The 17,536-nt window shown below is 46.9% G+C and overlaps 1 protein-coding gene across 2 annotated transcripts in view; it reads left to right on the plus strand.

The window, feature by feature from the left end:
• LIN9 (lin-9 DREAM MuvB core complex component) overlaps positions 1-17,536 on the plus strand; it is an 83,967-nt gene that overhangs the window by 20,419 nt on the left and 46,012 nt on the right. For both annotated transcript variants that reach the window (XM_063918963.1, XM_063918962.1), the window contains exon 6: positions 215-340. In XM_063918963.1, the coding sequence (XP_063775033.1) occupies positions 215-340 (126 nt within the window). The remainder of the gene's footprint in view (positions 1-214; positions 341-17,536) is intronic.

Here is a 17,536-nt window from a genome sequence, read left to right on the forward strand (position 1 = left end):
CCATCCATAAATGAAATACCTCTATAACATAAGTTTATATTGTTAGGTCAATGTTCTAGGTTTTCATATGGTGTAATATTTGGCTGTACAGTCTGCTTACCATACATAAATGTTACAATTTTGTTATATTGTATATAAATTGGCTTTCTGCATTAGTGATGTGGATGCAATGTGAGTTTCCACCTATTCATGTATGTCTTCTGTCTATTTACAGGCCTCTTTTTGAAGGTGATAATGATTTCTGTGTTTGCTTAAAAGAATCCTTTCCAAATCTTAAAACAAGGAAATTAACCCGGGTTGAATGGGGGAAAATTCGGCGACTTATGGGGAAGCCACGAAGGTAAAACTTGTTGTATTGGAGAAATTGTGTGTGTTGTATAACTTGAAGCTTGGGGGGATATAAATCCAGCCGTTATTGCATTGTATGTTTTAAATCTGTGGTCCCCTAACTCTGTTTTAAGGATATCCATGCTTGCCCACAGATGATTAAATCAATTTGACTGCAGTATTAAATATTCCACCTCTGCTCAACCATGGACATCCTGAAAACCTGAACTGTTGGGGTGCCTTGAGGATAGGATTTGGAAACCCCTGATTTAAACAGTTTGGGCACTATTCATGGAGAAGTTGCCCATGGCAACCAATCATTATGAAGGCTGCTTGTGCAATCCGAAACAGTGGATCTGTAGATGCATTCAGGGGATCATTAATATTTGCAGGTAACCCCAAAACGCCCCACAGATTTTTCTTATGTAGGCCTCTTAGAAACGTGTGTCTGAGTGCATGTAGTAAGTACCCCGTCCCGGTACTACATGCCAGATGGTAGCAGGACATGACAGGGTTGCTGGGGCTTGGGAATGGTATTGCGTTCCTCCTTATACGGGGAAGTCAGTCAGTGTGCCGAGCATGGTAACATAAGGACCTACAGCGTTACAGGCAAGGGGCCATCAGGCATCGCCCACCTCTCTCTGTGTGCCCCAGTGTCGAATATAAATGGGAGGGTGGATTCTGCTGGGTATATATGGCACGTGAGTTGCATGTGGAGAGTATTAAGACAAAAGGGTCGTTTGGGGGCACTTAGAGGGACCTGAGGAGCACTTAAGGGGCAAGTGGATAGGTAAATTCTGATGTGATCCAGAGAAAGATATTCAAAAATATGGACATACACCCTAAAACACAAGTCGGCACATGAACTTCTTGACGCTGAAATTATCAATTCTGTGTATGCACATAGTAACATGTCTCATGAATGGTGATTCTGTTCCGACTGATAGTAGGCTAATTAAGCAACGATGACTTACACAAGATAGCACTTACGCTATTTGACATGCTAATATATATTAGTTATAGTGTATTTCTCTTACGTCCTAGAGGATGCTGGGGTCCACATTAAGTACCATGGAGTATAGACTGGTCCACTAGGAGCCACTGGCACTTTAAGAGTTTGAGAGTGTGCGCTGGCTCCTCCCTCTATGCCCCTCCTACCAGACTCCGTTTAGTAAATGTGCCCGGAGGAGCCGGTCACAGCTAAAGGATATCTACAGAGCTTCTTTAGTAAAAGTTTATTTTAGAGTTTATTATTTTACAGGGTGGCTGCTGGCAACAGTCTCCCTGCTTCGTGGGACTAAGGGGGGGGTAATGTCCGCCCTGCGGGGTCTGAGCCATTATCTCCTCCGCTGACAGGACACTGAGCTCCTGAGAGGATCGATCGTTCCCCGCCACAGGGGATGGCTCACCCCGGCAGCATGCTGCCACCTCCTTTCAGAGCCAGAAGATTGGTGGCGAGTGAGTCACCAACCCCCTTAGCAGGCGGGGGACTGGTGTGAAGATGGCGTCAACAGGGTATGGAGCACAGTACTAACTGTGCTCCGGGGCTCAGCGGTACATAGTGCGGCGCTGTGAGGGGTGCCCTGAGCCAGCGCCTACACCCTACACTGGTCACACAGCCTGTTGGGGTCCCGGGATCTCAGCCAGCATAATTCCTCAGGCCAGTATAATCCTATGAAGAGCGGGAAGACTGCGCCATATTGAGGGTGGAGCTTCTCAGAGTGGACCCAGCAGCGTTCAGCGCCATTTTCCTGCCTGCACAACGCTGTCGGTGAAGAACAAGTCCCTCCAGAACAACTCTAGCTATCTCTCACGGTACCAGGGGCTTGTAGAAGGGGGGGAGGCTGTATACAGGCTGTGTATCCTATTAAGGTGCAAAGTCAGCGCTGGTTAGGGGTCTCCCTTTACCTAAAAAGCGCTGTGTGTGGGTTGGCTCCAATCTCTGTGTCTCTCTTGCCATTCTTGTGGATGAAACTGTCTGCCCTCCCCTGTGTGTGTGTGTGTAGAGTCTGTGGTCTCCATTAAGCTATGTCCAGGGACTCTGTGTCATATGCTGCAGAGGATATGTCCTCTCGGGATGATCCCATTCCATGTGATCAGGATTGCACTGTTTTAGCACAGATACCAGCAATGGAGCCTGAGTGGTTATCCTTTATCAAATCTATAATTTCTCAGATTTCTACTAGGGTTGCACAGAATGAGTCTGCAACTCAGGCTTTACAGACCTCTATGGCAGTCTGGCCCAGTTCTGTTACCTCAGGGCCCCCCGCTGTATATTCCCGAAAACGTGCTCAGGCACAAATTATGCAAGATGACACTGATCCCGATTCTGACACGGAGGACGGTGATGGGGATGTGTTGAGGGGGGCAGCATCTGATAAAGCTAATTATTTTTCTTATAACATTCACTATATGTTGGTAAGAGACTCTACGCAATGGGCGTACGGGGTACCGTAATGGTACGCACTTAGCGTAGCAGACGCTAGGCCTTGGTCGAGACGCACGAGCGTCACGTTCGCTCACGGCTTACGCTGGGTATCGAGCACGCTATAGGCGGTCCGAGTACCGTAATGCTACGCTACTAGCGTAGCGGACGCACTGCCCACAAGAGGAACACGAGCGGCGCAGACGCTCACAGGATGACACACAGTAAACCTTGTATGCAACACACTGAAAGGCTAAGCTTATACTGTAAACCTTGGTCTTGTAATGTTAACACAATGTAACGCTGATTAACCTCTATTAGACAAAATCTGATTGAGCGATTGAGACTCTCAGAAACCCTCTATACTAGCTAGAGAAACACCGACACCTTGCTGAGGTTCCAACACCTTTACTAACGAGATTTAGCTATGTAAAAAGGGAAAAACAGTTAACAGCTTATACACTACAGCACTAACATAAAACGCCTAAACAGAATAACTGAAAATATACAATATACAACAGAGTCTTAATCCTAAACAATAACAGAGAGAGAGAGAATATGGCAAATACAAACATAGAATAAGTTGGTTACAGAGAATAACTTACACACTGGGGAATGATCGCTGCGCAGTCCTGGAACCAGCTCTCTAGTTAGTCAATGATGAAAACCGTTGTGGAGAGTAGACTGAGCTGGCCCTGGCTGGCTGTTCTTATATACACTACATACAGTACACTACAAAGGGTCCTACAATCTCATTGTTCATTGGACACAGGACTCTGTCTTCACATTATAACAAAAGGTCATAGGTTGATTCGAACAGGTGGGCTGCGACTATTTCAAGTTGCTCAGGTGGGAGGGAATCTCAGGATTCCCGCCGCATGGATAATGAACTGCAAATACAGTAAATGTCCATAAACTTCTTATAAACATAACTATTCGCAGGAGCGATTAATCTCTTTCAAACCAACACCGGAATGTTACTAATAATATACTCTTCCGTTACATACTAAACACCATTGCTCAAAGCCTGTCTGACCCGTCGTATCATGTAAAGAGGGATCTCTCTGTCCATGAACCAGTTACACTAAACAAACTTACTGATATTATTAAAGGGACCATAACCTATAAAATATACTATTTGGATTAACTATGTAACGATCGAGTCGCCCGCCAGACGCGCACAAACTCTACCGTAAATGCACATACCACGCGCCTGAGCGCACGACCGTGGAGGCGTCGTCACGCAACTGCGAATATGCGCACGCACGGGAGAGAATGTGCAGCGGGCAAGCGCATGGGGTTAGTACAAGGCATCATAGGTCGCTATATTTTTCGACTTTGACAGTCCACCCTTTGGCAGTCACCAATAACTGCCACTTCCTAAACAGTTCAAACAGAAAAATATGTCATCATGTAAATACCTTTTTATGATTGGGTAAAGGGAGGAGAGCAGAAGGTGGGAAAAGTATGACCTAGTGAGACAGTAAAAGCATGTGTGTATGAAATCCATGTTTGAGGGGTCATGTATCATCGTGCCGTACGTGTTTTAAATCAAGCTTCGAGGTATTGCGAAGTATACATTTGAATCCTTCTTATCCCGTATTACGGGTCTGTGGATGGGCTGTCAAACTCTACCGAGCTCTTTTCGGCTTTTGGTTGCAACAAATGGGGGAGCACATTTAGTTGATGATACATGAAGGGGGGGGGGGGGACATGTGACTGCTAATATGTGAGAATCACCTGTCGACTATGTGAGATACTACCTGGAGGTTGTAGAGATGATGATAAGAAACAATCGTTCTAAATGCAGTCGTAAACTATGAGTTTAAATAAACAGTCGCCGATTGAGGTCTTGTCTGATGTTTTGTCTTGATGTACATGTTGTCTGATGTCTCTCAGTGCTTTTGCTACAGGTGGCGACAAAAGCTTTTCCAGTGTCCATAAAATTACAGTCTCTAAAGTATTGGGCTTTCGTAAAAAGTTAAAGTCACTAGGGATATTGGGGGTCTGTGACATAGTTCATCAATGGTCTGTATAAAAGAGGTTTTCAAATTCTTCTTCCAAGCGCATGTCTTTCTACCTTGGAGGAAAACAAAGGAGAAACGGGTGAAAGAAACGGACCGTGGAATCACATTTTCATCACAACATTGTCTCTATCGTTGGGTCATAAATCAAATTAGTTGTTGTTATTACAGTGTCCTCGCTCCTCAGACTCATCACTCTGGTATTACCTTTACACTTCGTTTAAAGTCCGAACGCATCTAAATATCAGACCAACCAATATGACGACTCCCAGAATACACAAAAGAAATTTCCCTACATCCATTATAATACCTTGGGCCCATTCTCCTAAACCAGAGAACCAATTTCGTGGGTTCAACCATGACACCCAACTGGTCAGCTCATTACCCACAGCAGCGAGAGTGAGATTGTGTTTCCTTCGGAACTCCCACTTCAATTGCAAAATGTCATCCATCTTTTGGTCTATGACCTCGGCCGGGTCCTCAGTGCTGTTTGTAATATACGTGCAGCACTTTACTCCATATTGAGTTGCTAGGGTAACACAATACCCGCCTGTCACTGCCGTGAGATAATTGAGAATCATCCTATGCTGAACCAGCTCTGTTTTGTAGGCTTGTAACTCTTTCCCCGTGTACCTGAACGTGTCGTCATACATTTCGGTGATATTGTCTAACAAGTTTGCTAGCGCAGATATATATCTATAATTTATCACTCCTCTGGCGGTACGAGTGATATCTAACGCGAGTAGGAATTGAATCCCGGTGGATTCATGTATCAGATCAGAGGCCGGATGCTCTGTCCTCTCTATCAGGTGCCGTTTAACGACGTGCTCGTAATGAGTGTGAGTATAAGGAGCTTGGGCACCGCGGTGAATGTCTTTCATTTTGATATGGGATACAGTCATTACTTCAGGCAGTACTTTTCCAATGTAACACAATCCCTCTGAGTTTGGGGCAAGCCACTTATACGCCTTTCTCCCGCATATGAAATATGCATCATCGGGGAGAACATATGGGACGGAGTATGACATAACCATGTTACAAATTTTCCATGTGAAATCTCCTAACCCTAACTCTCTCATCTGTCTAGTACACGTATCAGGTTGTACGATATGTGCACAGTATCCTGGTGATACTTCTCCAACTCGCATGGTCCTACTTCCTAGAGTGTACCTATACCGGAAATATTTTCCACTGTTGGCTATCTGGCGTATAAGCTCTGTGTCTATGGGCATTCTATCGGCTCTATATTAAAAATGTCATGGTTTGATTACTCCATGACACTTCCCAATTTCCCGGATTTTGGGGATTGGAAATGTTAAAGCATACTAAGGACTTATCCACATGATATTGGTGGAGCTTCAAACTAGGAGGACTAGAGATATTAAACCTCTTGTCCACCGGCCTCCCACCACTTAACTCAAGTACCTCTCCTACAGTTAAAGGGAATGGTACTAGTCCTGATTTGCTATGACCTTGAGGTACTTGAGAGCATACCCAACAGTCTGTCTGGTTTAACACTTTACCCACTAAAGAGTGATAGTCACCCAATGGATGCCGGTCCATGTTGACATTAAAACTGGACTGACATTTCTTGATGCACCCATCCTCAACTATATTGTCACAATGCCTACAGATGCAGTTCTCTTCAGCTAACAATCCTTCACAATTCCTTCTATTGTCAATGCTACCAGATCGTTTTCTGATACTCGCCTTTACTCGGTGATTATGTTGCTCTTGGAAATCTACGCCTCCATCCTGGTCATCAGAACCCATTCCAGATCCTTTCTCGACCTCCATGGTACTCTCACCGAAACAGACTGCTCTGGTCAACATCATGGTCAACAGGGAAATCCGGATCACAGTCTCTTGGGGCGAGTCCATCTTACAGGAGGAAAAGGAGAAAAATAAGAAGGGGGGAGGAAAATAGGAGGGAGATGGGAACTGGAGAAAATAACAAAAGGGAAAAAGAAATCTGGCTCGACAAACGCCTCCGGTCTTATTATTCTCAGCGCTCAGGTGTCGTCTCAACCTTCCCGGAACAGACACTCTAGTGATACAACCTCTACCGTCTGTTCTTTATCACGGGACCTCTCTGGGTCAGCAACCTTTTTACAATGAGACGAATGGACCCAAGTCTCTCTCTCGGCAACCTTCAATGCTGTCGTGCTGGTCAATAAGACTTGATATGGTCCTTCCCATCTGTCAATAAGGCAACCTGAGCGTAGAAAATTCCGTATCATTACATAATCCCCAGGTTCAATGTCATGACAATTACTGTCTGGCAAATCAGGAATCGCCAACTTTAGATTATCATTCTGATTCCTCAATTGCTTACTCATCTTAACCAAATACTTTACAGTTACTTCATTGTTACATTTCAAATCATCCTGGGGATTAATCATAACATGGGGTTGTCGACCAAACAGAATTTCAAAAGGAGACAGATTAAGAGGGGACCTGGGGGTGGTTCTGATGCTGTATAATACGATTGGCAAAGCTTCGGGCCACAACAATCCTGTTTCAGCCATTACCTTGCTTAATTTGTTTTTAATAGTGCTGTTTACTCTTTCCACTTTCACACTCGCCTGGGGGCGGTACGGAGTGTGCAGCTTACTATTAATTCCCATCAACTTACACATTACTTGAAAAACTTCACCTGTAAAATGGGTACCCCTATCACTCTCAATGATTCTAGGGATACCGTACCTACACACAAATTCCTGCACAATTTTCTTTGCAGTAAACACAGCGGTATTTGTGGCCGCGGGAAATGCTTCAACCCAATTTGAGAACACGTCAATACAAACCAATACATACTTTAAATTTCTACAAGGTGGCAATTGTATGAAATCAATTTGTATTACCTGGAAAGGACCATCTGTAGGAGGGATATGGGATGGCTCTGTTGGTATTGCCTTTCCGATATTCTTCTTCAAGCAGGTGAGACATGTCATCGCTCTTTTACCCGCATGGGAAGAAAATCCTGGGGCGCACCAATAAGCTCTTACCAACTTACACATTCCTTCTTTGCCTAGATGAGTCAGCCCATGTGCCGCTTCCGCTAGACTTGGAAGGTATGCTCTGGGTGCCACTGGCTTACCCTGTCCATCTGTCCAGAGTCCTGAGGACTCCTGGCCATATCCTTTTGACCTCCAAACTGCCTTTTCTTGTGGTGAACACAAATTTTGCATTTCATATAATTTCTGTGTGTTTACAGTATTAAATACCATCAGTTGTGTGCTGTCTGTCTGTATGGGGGTACTGGCTGCTGATTTTGCAGCTTCGTCTGCTCGGTTGTTACCAAGTGATACCGGGTCTTGGCTATACTTGTGAGCTTTACACTTGATAACAACCACTCTGTCGGGTTCTTGTATCGCTGTTAGAAGCCTTTTGATGTGGGCTGCATGCGCTACAGGTGTGCCAGCTGCCGTCATGAAATTTCTGAGGCGCCATAGGGCCCCGAAATCATGGACTACTCCGAAGGCGTACCTAGAATCTGTGTAGATGTTGGCTGACTTGCCTTTAGCCAATTCGCATGCTCTGGTTAGGGCAACCAGTTCAGCAACTTGTGCTGAATGTGGTGGGCCTAGGGGTTCCGCTTTTATGGTACCTTGGTCATCTACGACTGCGTATCCAGTACAAAAGTCTCCTAAGTCCGTCTGTCTGTGACAACTGCCGTCAGTGTAGAAAGTAAAATCTACATCTTCCAGTGGGTTGTCACTGATGTCGGGCCTTGCCGTGAAATTTTGGGTCAAATATTCCATACAATCATGTGTGTCATTTTCCTTACTAAATCCTCCTTCACCATCACTCTCATCCTCCACCCTTTGTGCCTGTCCAGGCACACCTGGGAGATATGTTGCAGGATTTAATGCGCTGCATCTCCTTATGGTGATGTTTACCGGGGCCATTAATGCCAATTCCCATCTTGTAAACCGCGCTGATGAGACGTGTCTGGTTTGGGCAGAATTCAGTAAGGCTGACACAGCATGTGGTGTATGAATTGTGAGGTTGTGTCCTAGCACTACATCTTCGCTTTTACTTACTAGCAATGCTATCGCTGCAACACTTCGCAAGCATGTGGGGAGGTATCGCGCTACCGTGTCTAGCTGAGCGCTATAGTAGGCTACCGGCCTGCTGGCATCACCATGCTTCTCGGTTAAGACACCTGCCGCGCACCCAGCACTCTCTGTTCCGTACAGCTCAAAGGGTTTTCCATAATCTGGCATACCTAATGCTGGTGCCTGCGTTAGGCACTGTTTAAGTCTCTCAAATGCCATCTCAGACTCGTCTGTGTGCGAAATCCGATCAGGTTTGTTTGATGAGACCATCTCCTGCAAAGGCAGCGCCAGTATAGAAAACCCTGGGATCCAGTTACGGCAATACCCACACATTCCTAAAAATGTTCTTATCTGTTGCTGGGTTTGTGGCAGGGTCATGTCACGAATTGCTTGAATTCTATCAGCGGTGAGGTGTCTCAGTCCTTGTGTCAGACAGTGTCCCAAATACTTCACCCTGGTCTGGCATAATTGTAACTTATCTTTTGGAAACCTTGTGTCCGGTGTCTGAAAGATGAAACGGGAGTTGTTTCGTATCTGTCAGGGACGATTCAAGCGAATCTGAACACAGCAGTAGGTCATCTACGTACTGTATTAATATTGATCCACTCTCAGGTTGAAAAGACTGTAAACAATCATGCAAGGCCTGTGAGAAAATACTTGGACTGTCAATGAAACCTTGTGGTAAGCGAGTCCAGGTGTACTGAACTCCTCTGTATGTAAATGCGAATAAGTATTGACTGTCAGGGTGCAGAGGTACCGAGAAGAAGGCGGGGCAGAGGTCAATCACAGTGAAAAATTTGGCAGTGGGAGGGATTTGCATAAGGATGACCGCTGGATTTGGCACTACGGGGAATTGACTCTCAACTATTTTGTTGTCCCTCTTAGATCCTGCACTAATCTGTAACCCCTCCCCCCACTCTTTTTAACAGGGAAGATGGGACTATTGGCAGTGCTGGACGTCCTTACCAGAATGCCATGTTGTAGCAAGCGCTCTATTACAGGGTAAACTCCTAACTCCACCTCTGGCTTCAGAGGGTATTGTGGGATTTTTGGAGCTATCCTACCATCTTTTACTTGTACAACTACTGGGGCTACGTTTGCCATTAATCCAGTGTCTTGTCCATCCTTGGTCCAAAGTGATTCCGGTATCTGGGAAATCGTTTCCTCCACCTTGGACGGACACCTATTTACAACAACAGTGTGTGACATTAATCTTGTTGGGGAGTCTAGCATATCCTGCACTTCCTGAGCGTGGTTTTCGGGTATGTCCAAGAACACACCTTCAGGAGTACAATATATGACACATCCCATTTTGCACAGTAAATCTCTCCCTAGGAGATTAGTCGGAGCCGATGCAGCCAGCAGAAAAGAATGCTTGGTATGCAAAGGCCCTATCGTAATCTCTGCAGGTTTGCTTAAAGGGTAGTGCTGTACTACTCCTGTTACTCACATGGCTGGAATTGTTTTACCAGTGGTTCTCATGCCCACGGTCGAATTTATCACTGACTTGGCCGCCCCCGTATCTACAAGGAAATTTAGAGATTTACCAGCTACATCAATTGTGACCTCGGGTTCACTTCCAAGGCTCGCAATTCATTTAACTGGCTGCAGACTACAGGTGTGGCCCCACCCCTATTGTATGTGGTGACCTCCCTGCATTGCGCTGGCAGCTATTACCTGTGAAGGGGGTAAATGGGAACTATCAGAGACTTGCCAGTCTCTTCTTGGGGGATACCTTTTTGTTTCTCTGACGTCCTAGTGGATGCTGGGAACTCCGTAAGGACCATGGGGAATAGCGGCTCCACAGGAGACTGGGCACAAAAGTAAAGCTTTAGGACTACCTGGTGTGCACTGGCTCCTCCCCCCATGACCCTCCTCCAAGCCTCAGTTAGATTTTTGTGCCCGGCCGAGAAGGGTGCACACTAGGGGCTCTCCTGAGCTTCTTAGTGAAAGTTTAGTTTTAGGTTTTTTATTTTCAGTGAGACCTGCTGGCAACAGGCTCACTGCATCGAGGGACTAAGGGGAGAAGAAGCGAACCTGCCTGCTTGCAGCCAGCTTGGGCTTCTTAGGCTACTGGACACCATTAGCTCCAGAGGGACCGAACACAGGCCCAGCCTCGGAGCTCGGTCCCAGAGCCGCACCGCCGGCCCCCTTACAGAGCCAGAAGCAAGAAGAGGTCCGGAAAAATCGGCGGCAGAAGACATCAGTCTTCAACAAGGTAGCGCACAGCACTGCAGCTGTGCGCCATTGTTACTCAGGCACACTTCGGTCACTGAGGGTGCAGGGCGCTAGGGGGGGGCGCCCTGAGCAGCAATGTAAACACCTTGGCTGGCATAAATACACCACATATAACTTCCAGGGCTATATGGATGTATTTTAACCCCTGCCAGAACTCACCAAAAAGCGGGAGAAAAGGCCGCCGAGAAGGGGGCGGAGCCTATCTCCTCAGCACACGGGCGCCATTTTCCATCACAGCTCTGCTGGAAGGACGTCTCCCTGACTCTCCCCTGCAGTCCTGCACTACAGAAAAGGGTAAAAAAGAGAGGGGGGCACTAATTTGGCGCAGTTTTAATACTAACAGCAGCTATAAAGGAAAAGCACATTTTATAGTGGTATTCCTGTCTATATATAGCGCTCTGGTGTGTGCTGGCATACTCTCCCTCTGTCTCCCCAAAGGGCTAGTGGGGTCCTGTCCTCTATCAGAGCATTCCCTGTGTGTGTGCGGTGTGTCGGTACGATTGTGTCGACATGTTTGAGGAGGAAAATGAGATGGAGGCGGAGCAATTGCCTATTATACAGTTGTCACCCCCTAGGGAGTCGACACCTGAGTGGATGAGCTTATGGAAGGAATTGCGTGACAGTGTCAGCTCTTTACGACAGACAGTTGACGACATGAGACAGCCGGCTACTCAGCTTGTGCCTGTCCAGGGGTCTCAAACGCCATCAGGGGCTTTAAAACGCCCGTTACCTCAAATGGCAGACACAGACACGGATACTGACTCCAGTGTCGATGATGAGGAGACAAACGTGACTTCCACTAGGGCCACACGTTACATGATTGAAGCAATGAAAAATGTATTGCATATCTCTGATAATACAAGTACCACTAAAAAGGGTATTATGTTTGGTGAGAAAAAACTGCCTGTAGTTTTTCCTGTATCCGAGGAATTAAATGAAGTGTGTGAGGCGTGGGTTTCCCCCGATAAAAAACTGATAATTCCTAAAAGGTTATTGGCATCGTACCCTTTCCCGCCAGAGGATAGGGCACGTTGGGGAACACCCCCTAGGGTGGATAAAGCGCTCACACGCTTGTCTAAACAGGTAGCACTACCCTCTCCTGATACGGCCGCCCTAAAGGAACCTGCCGATAGAAAGCTGGAGAATATCCTAAAATGTATAGACACTCACACGGGTGTTATACTGCGACCAGCAATCGCCTCAGCCTGGATGTGCAGTGCGGGCCTGGCGTGGTCGGATTCCCTGACTGAAAATATTGATACCCTAGATAGGGACAGTATATTACTGACTATAGAGCATTTGAAGGATGCATTTCTATATATGCGTGATGCACAGAGGGATATTTGCCGACTGGCATCAAGAGTTAGCGCGCTGTCCATTTCTGCAAGAAGAGGTTTATGGACGCGGCAGTGGTCAGGTGATGCGGATTCTAAAAGGCACATGGAAGTATTGCCTTATAAGGGGGAGGAGTTATTTGGGGTAGGTCTATCAGACCTGGTAGCCACGGCAACTGCTGGAAAATCCACATTTTTACCCCAGGTAGCTTCTCAACCTAAGAAGACGCCGTATTATCAGGCGCAGTCCTTTCGGCCCCATAAGGGCAAGCGGGCAAAAGGCGCCTCATTTCTGCCCCGTGGCAGAGGGAGAGGAAAAAGGCTGCAACAAACAGCCAGTTCCCAGGAACAAAAGCCCTCTTCCGCCTCCGCAAAGTCCTCAGCATGACGCTGGGGCTTTACAAGCGGACTCAGGCACGGTGGGGGCCCGTCTCAAGAAGTTCAGTGCGCAGTGGGCCCACTCGCAAGTGGACCCCTGGATCCTTCAGGTGGTATCTCAGGGGTACAAATTGGAATTCGAGACGTCTCCCCCTCGCCGTTTTCTAAAGTCTGCTTTACCGACGTCTCCCTCAGACATGGAGGCAGTATTGGAAGCCATTCACAAGCTATATTCCCAGCAGGTGATAATCAAGGTACCCCTCCTACATTGAACACTTACATACAAAGGTTCAAATTCAAGATGGAGTCACTCAGAGCAGTGATTGCAAACCTGGAAGAAGGGGGGGACTATATGGTGTCTCTGGACATCAAAGATGCTTACCTACATGTCCCAATTTACCCTTCTCACCAAGGGTACCTCAGGTTTGTGGTACAGAACTGTCACTATCAGTTTCAGACGCTGCCGTTTGGATTGTCCACGGCACCCCGGGTCTTTACCAAGGTAATGGCCGAAATGATGATACTCCTTCGAAGGAAGGGAGTTTTAGTTATCCCTTACTTGGACGATCTCCTGATAAGGGCAAGATCCAGGGAACAGTTGGAAGTCGGAGTAGCACTATCTCAGATAGTGCTGCGCCAGCACGGTTGGATTCTCAATATTCCAAAATCGCAGCTGATCCCGACGACACGACTTCTATTCCTAGGGATGATCCTGGACAAAGTCCAGAAAAAGGTGTTTCTCCCGGAGGAGAAAGCCAGGGAGTTATCCGAACTAGTCAGAAATCTCCTAAAACCAGGCCAAGTCTCAGTGCATCAATGCACAAGGGTCCTGGGAAAGATGGTGGCTTCTTACGAAGCAATCCCATTCGGCAGATTCCACGCAAGAACCTTCCAGTGGGATCTGCTAGACAAATGGTCCGGGTCGCATCTTCAGATGCATCAGCGGATAATCTTGTCACCAAGGACAAGGGTGTCTCTCCTGTGGTGGTTGCAGACTGCTCATCTTCTAGAGGGCCGCAGATTCGGCATTCAGGACTGGGTCCTGGTGACCACGGATGCCAGCCTGAGAGGCTGGGGAGCAGTCACACAGGAAAAAAAAAAAAAATTTCCAGGGCTTGTGGTCAAGCCTGGAGACATCACTTCACATAAATATCCTGGAGCTAAGGGCCATCTACAATGCTCTAAGCCTAGCAAGACCTCTGCTTCAAGGTCAGCCGGTGCTGATCCAGTCAGACAACATCACGGCAGTCGCCCACGTAAACAGACAGGGCGGCACAAGAAGCAGGAGGGCAATGGCAGAAGTTGCAAGGATTCTTCGCTGGGCGGAAAATCATGTGATAGCACTGTCAGCAGTGTTCATTCCGGGAGTGGACAACTGGGAAGCAGACTTCCTCAGCAGACACGACCTCCACCTGGGAGAGTGGGGACTTCACCCAGAAGTCTTCCACATGATTGTGAACCGTTGGGAAAAACCAAAGGTGGACATGATGGCGTCCCGCCTCAACAAAAAACTAGACAGGTATTGCGCCAGGTCAAGGGACCCTCAGGCAATAGCTGTGGACGCTCTGGTAACACCATGGGTGTACCAGTCAGTGTATGTGTTCCCTCCTCTGCCTCTCATACCCAAGGTACTGAGAATTATAAGACGGAGAGGAGTAAGAACTATACTCGTGGCTCCGGATTGGCCAAGAAGGACTTGGTACCCGGAACTTCAAGTGATGCTCACAGAGGACCCGTGGCCTCTACCTCTAAGAAGGGACCTGCTCCAGCAGGGACCCTGTCTGTTCCAAGACTTACCGCGACTGCGTTTGACGGCATGGCGGTTGAACGCCGGATCCTGAAGGAAAAAGGCATTCCGGATGAAGTCATCCCTACCCTGATCAAAGCCAGGAAGGATGTAACCGCACAACATTATCACCGTATTTGGCGTAAATATGTTGCGTGGTGCGAGGCCAGGCAGGCCCCTACAGAGGAATTTCAACTGGGTCGTTTCCTGCATTTCCTGCAAACAGGACTGTCTATGGGCCTAAAATTAGGGTCCATTAAGGTTCAAATTTCGGCCCTGTCGATTTTTCTTCCAGAAAGAACTGGCTTCAGTTCCTGAAGTTCAGACGTTTGTCAAGGAGGTACTGCATATACAGCCTCCTTTTGTGCCTCCAGTGGCACCTTGGGATCTCAATGTAGTTTTGGGGTTCCTAAAATCACATTGGTTTGAACCACTCACCACTGTGGACTTAAAATATCTCACATGGAAAGTGGTAATGCTGTTGGCCCTGGCTTCAGCCAGGCGTGTCTCAGAATTGGCGGCTTTATCCTATAAAAGCCCTACCTAATTTTTCATACGGACAGGGCAGAATTGAGGACTCGTCCTCAATTTCTCCCTAAGGTGGTTTCAGCGTTTCACTTGAACCAGCCTATTGTGGTACCTGCGGCTACTAGGGACTTGGAGGACTCCAAGTTGCTGGACGTCGTCAGGGCCCTGAAAATATGTTTCCAGGACGGCTGGAGTCAGAAAATTTGACTCGCTGTTTATCCTGTATGCACCCAACAAGCTGGGTGCTCCTGCTTCTAAGCAGACTATTGCTCGTTGGATTTGTAGTACAATTCAGCTTGCACATTCTGTGGCAGGCCTGCCACAGCCAAAATCTGTAAAAGCCCATTCCACAAGGAAGGTGGGCTCATCTTGGGCGGCTGCCCGAGGGGTCTCGGCTTTACAACTTTGCCGAGCAGCTACTTGGTCAGGGGCAAACACGTTTGCCAAATTCTACAAATTTGATACCCTGGCTGAGGAGGACCTGGAGTTCTCTCATTCGGTGCTGCAGAGTCATGCGCACTCTCCCGCCCGTTTGGGAGCTTTGGTATAATCCCCATGGTCCTTACGGAGTTCCCAGCATTCACTAGGACGTCAGAGAAAATAAGAATTTACTTACCGATAATTTTATTTCTCGTAGTCCGTAGTGGATGCTGGGCGCCCATCCCAAGTGCGGATTGTCTGCAATACTTGTACATAGTTATTGTTACAAAAATTGGGTTATTATTGTTGTGAGCCATCTTTTCAGAGGCTCCTCTGTTATCATGCTGTTAACTGGTTTTTTCATATCACAAGTTGTACGGTGTGATTGGTGTGGCTGGTATGAGTCTTACCCGGGATTCAAAATCCTTCCTTATTGTGTACGCTCGTCCGGGCACAGTATCCTAACTGAGGCTTGGAGGAGGGTCATGGGGGGGAGGAGCCAGTGCACACCAGGTAGTCCTAAAGCTTTACTTTTGTGCCCAGTCTCCTGCGGAGCCGCTATTCCCCATGGTCCTTACGGAGTTCCCAGCATCCACTACGGACTACGAGAAATAGAATTATCGGTAAGTAAATTCTTATTTTCCCCTGCGTGTGGCTCATAACTCCGTCTTTGCGGTCCTTGATCCCAATTTCGTGTGTCATGTCGTTGTCTAGGGATTTGGTATGAGTTTTGTATAATTTTCACTCTACAGTCTCGTGCAAAATGTCCCTCTTTATGACAGTAATAACAAGTTACCACATTTGACTTACCCACAGGGGTCTGAGACTTATGCTGAGTTGGCCTTGTGGTAAGGGCCTGTATACTTACGGCCATCAGCTTATCACTCTGCGACTCCCTGTGTCTGGTGGTGATCCGATCATGATCAATAGCGGCCTCTCTCAAAGTAGCCACCGACAAACCTCGCCAACATGGTTGGGTTGTCTGTACCCTCGTCCTCAATACTTCCTTTAAACCATCCATTAACACAGATACTGCTACTTCTCTATGATTCACATTTGTCTTAATGTCTTCTATCCCTGTATACTTAGCCATTTCCTGCAGTGCCCGATGAAAATAATCAGCAGCTATTTCTCACTCTTTTTGCTTGATGGAGAAAATTTTGTTCCATTTAGCAACAGCTGGGAAATATTCTCCTAGCTGCAAATTAATTCTTTTCACATTATCTTGATTGTACTTCTCAGTAAGGGGTACCTCTTCATTTAGTCTACAGTCAGCTATAAATTTTGCTGAGTCGACATTGGAGGGTAAACATGCCCTAGGCAATGTCCGCCAATCTTTGTTATTGGGCTCCACCGTATTTCCTAGCTCTCTAATGTACTTCTGGCTTGCAACTAGATCTTTCCTAGGATCAGGGAATTCAGACACCATTGATCTTAATTCCGTTCGGGAAAAGGGGCAGTGCATGGCGATGTTTCTGACAGGAGTGACTCCTGAAGTGTCAGTTTTCCCATTTGGGACTGCAATTACCCTAACGGGATTAAGTTCAATAACATCATTCTGAGTAGATTCTACAACATGTGGTGTAATGGTTTCAGCATAGTGTACAGTGCCGTACTTACCAGTTGATACGACCTCACCTGTCACTCCACTAGGGGCCTTTGATACTGTTCTTACTGGTTGGGCCGTGCCCACTGTTTCTGCTATGGTGGCTGCTAGAGAGAGTGCCGATATTGTTGTGGGCTCATCCTCTTGGTCACAATCCTGGGGAAAGTTTAAAACAGGGTTCAGCTTGCACGGGTTAGTATTAGAATCAACAATCTTAGTTACATTATTCTTAACATCTATACAGTTACTAAGTGCATGTTTATCATACACCAGTGTGCCATTCTCTGTAACCACTTTCTCTCCCGTTATGTATGGTGGTGGTGGTGCGGTGGCTATCGGTTTCCTGATAGGGTTAGATCCAGCCGCTTGAGCCAATCCTCTTTGTATTTCACCTTCCTGTTGCCATAAT

Source organism: Pseudophryne corroboree, chromosome 4 (genome assembly GCF_028390025.1).
Source record: "Pseudophryne corroboree isolate aPseCor3 chromosome 4, aPseCor3.hap2, whole genome shotgun sequence".
NCBI lineage: Eukaryota > Metazoa > Chordata > Amphibia > Anura > Myobatrachidae > Pseudophryne > Pseudophryne corroboree.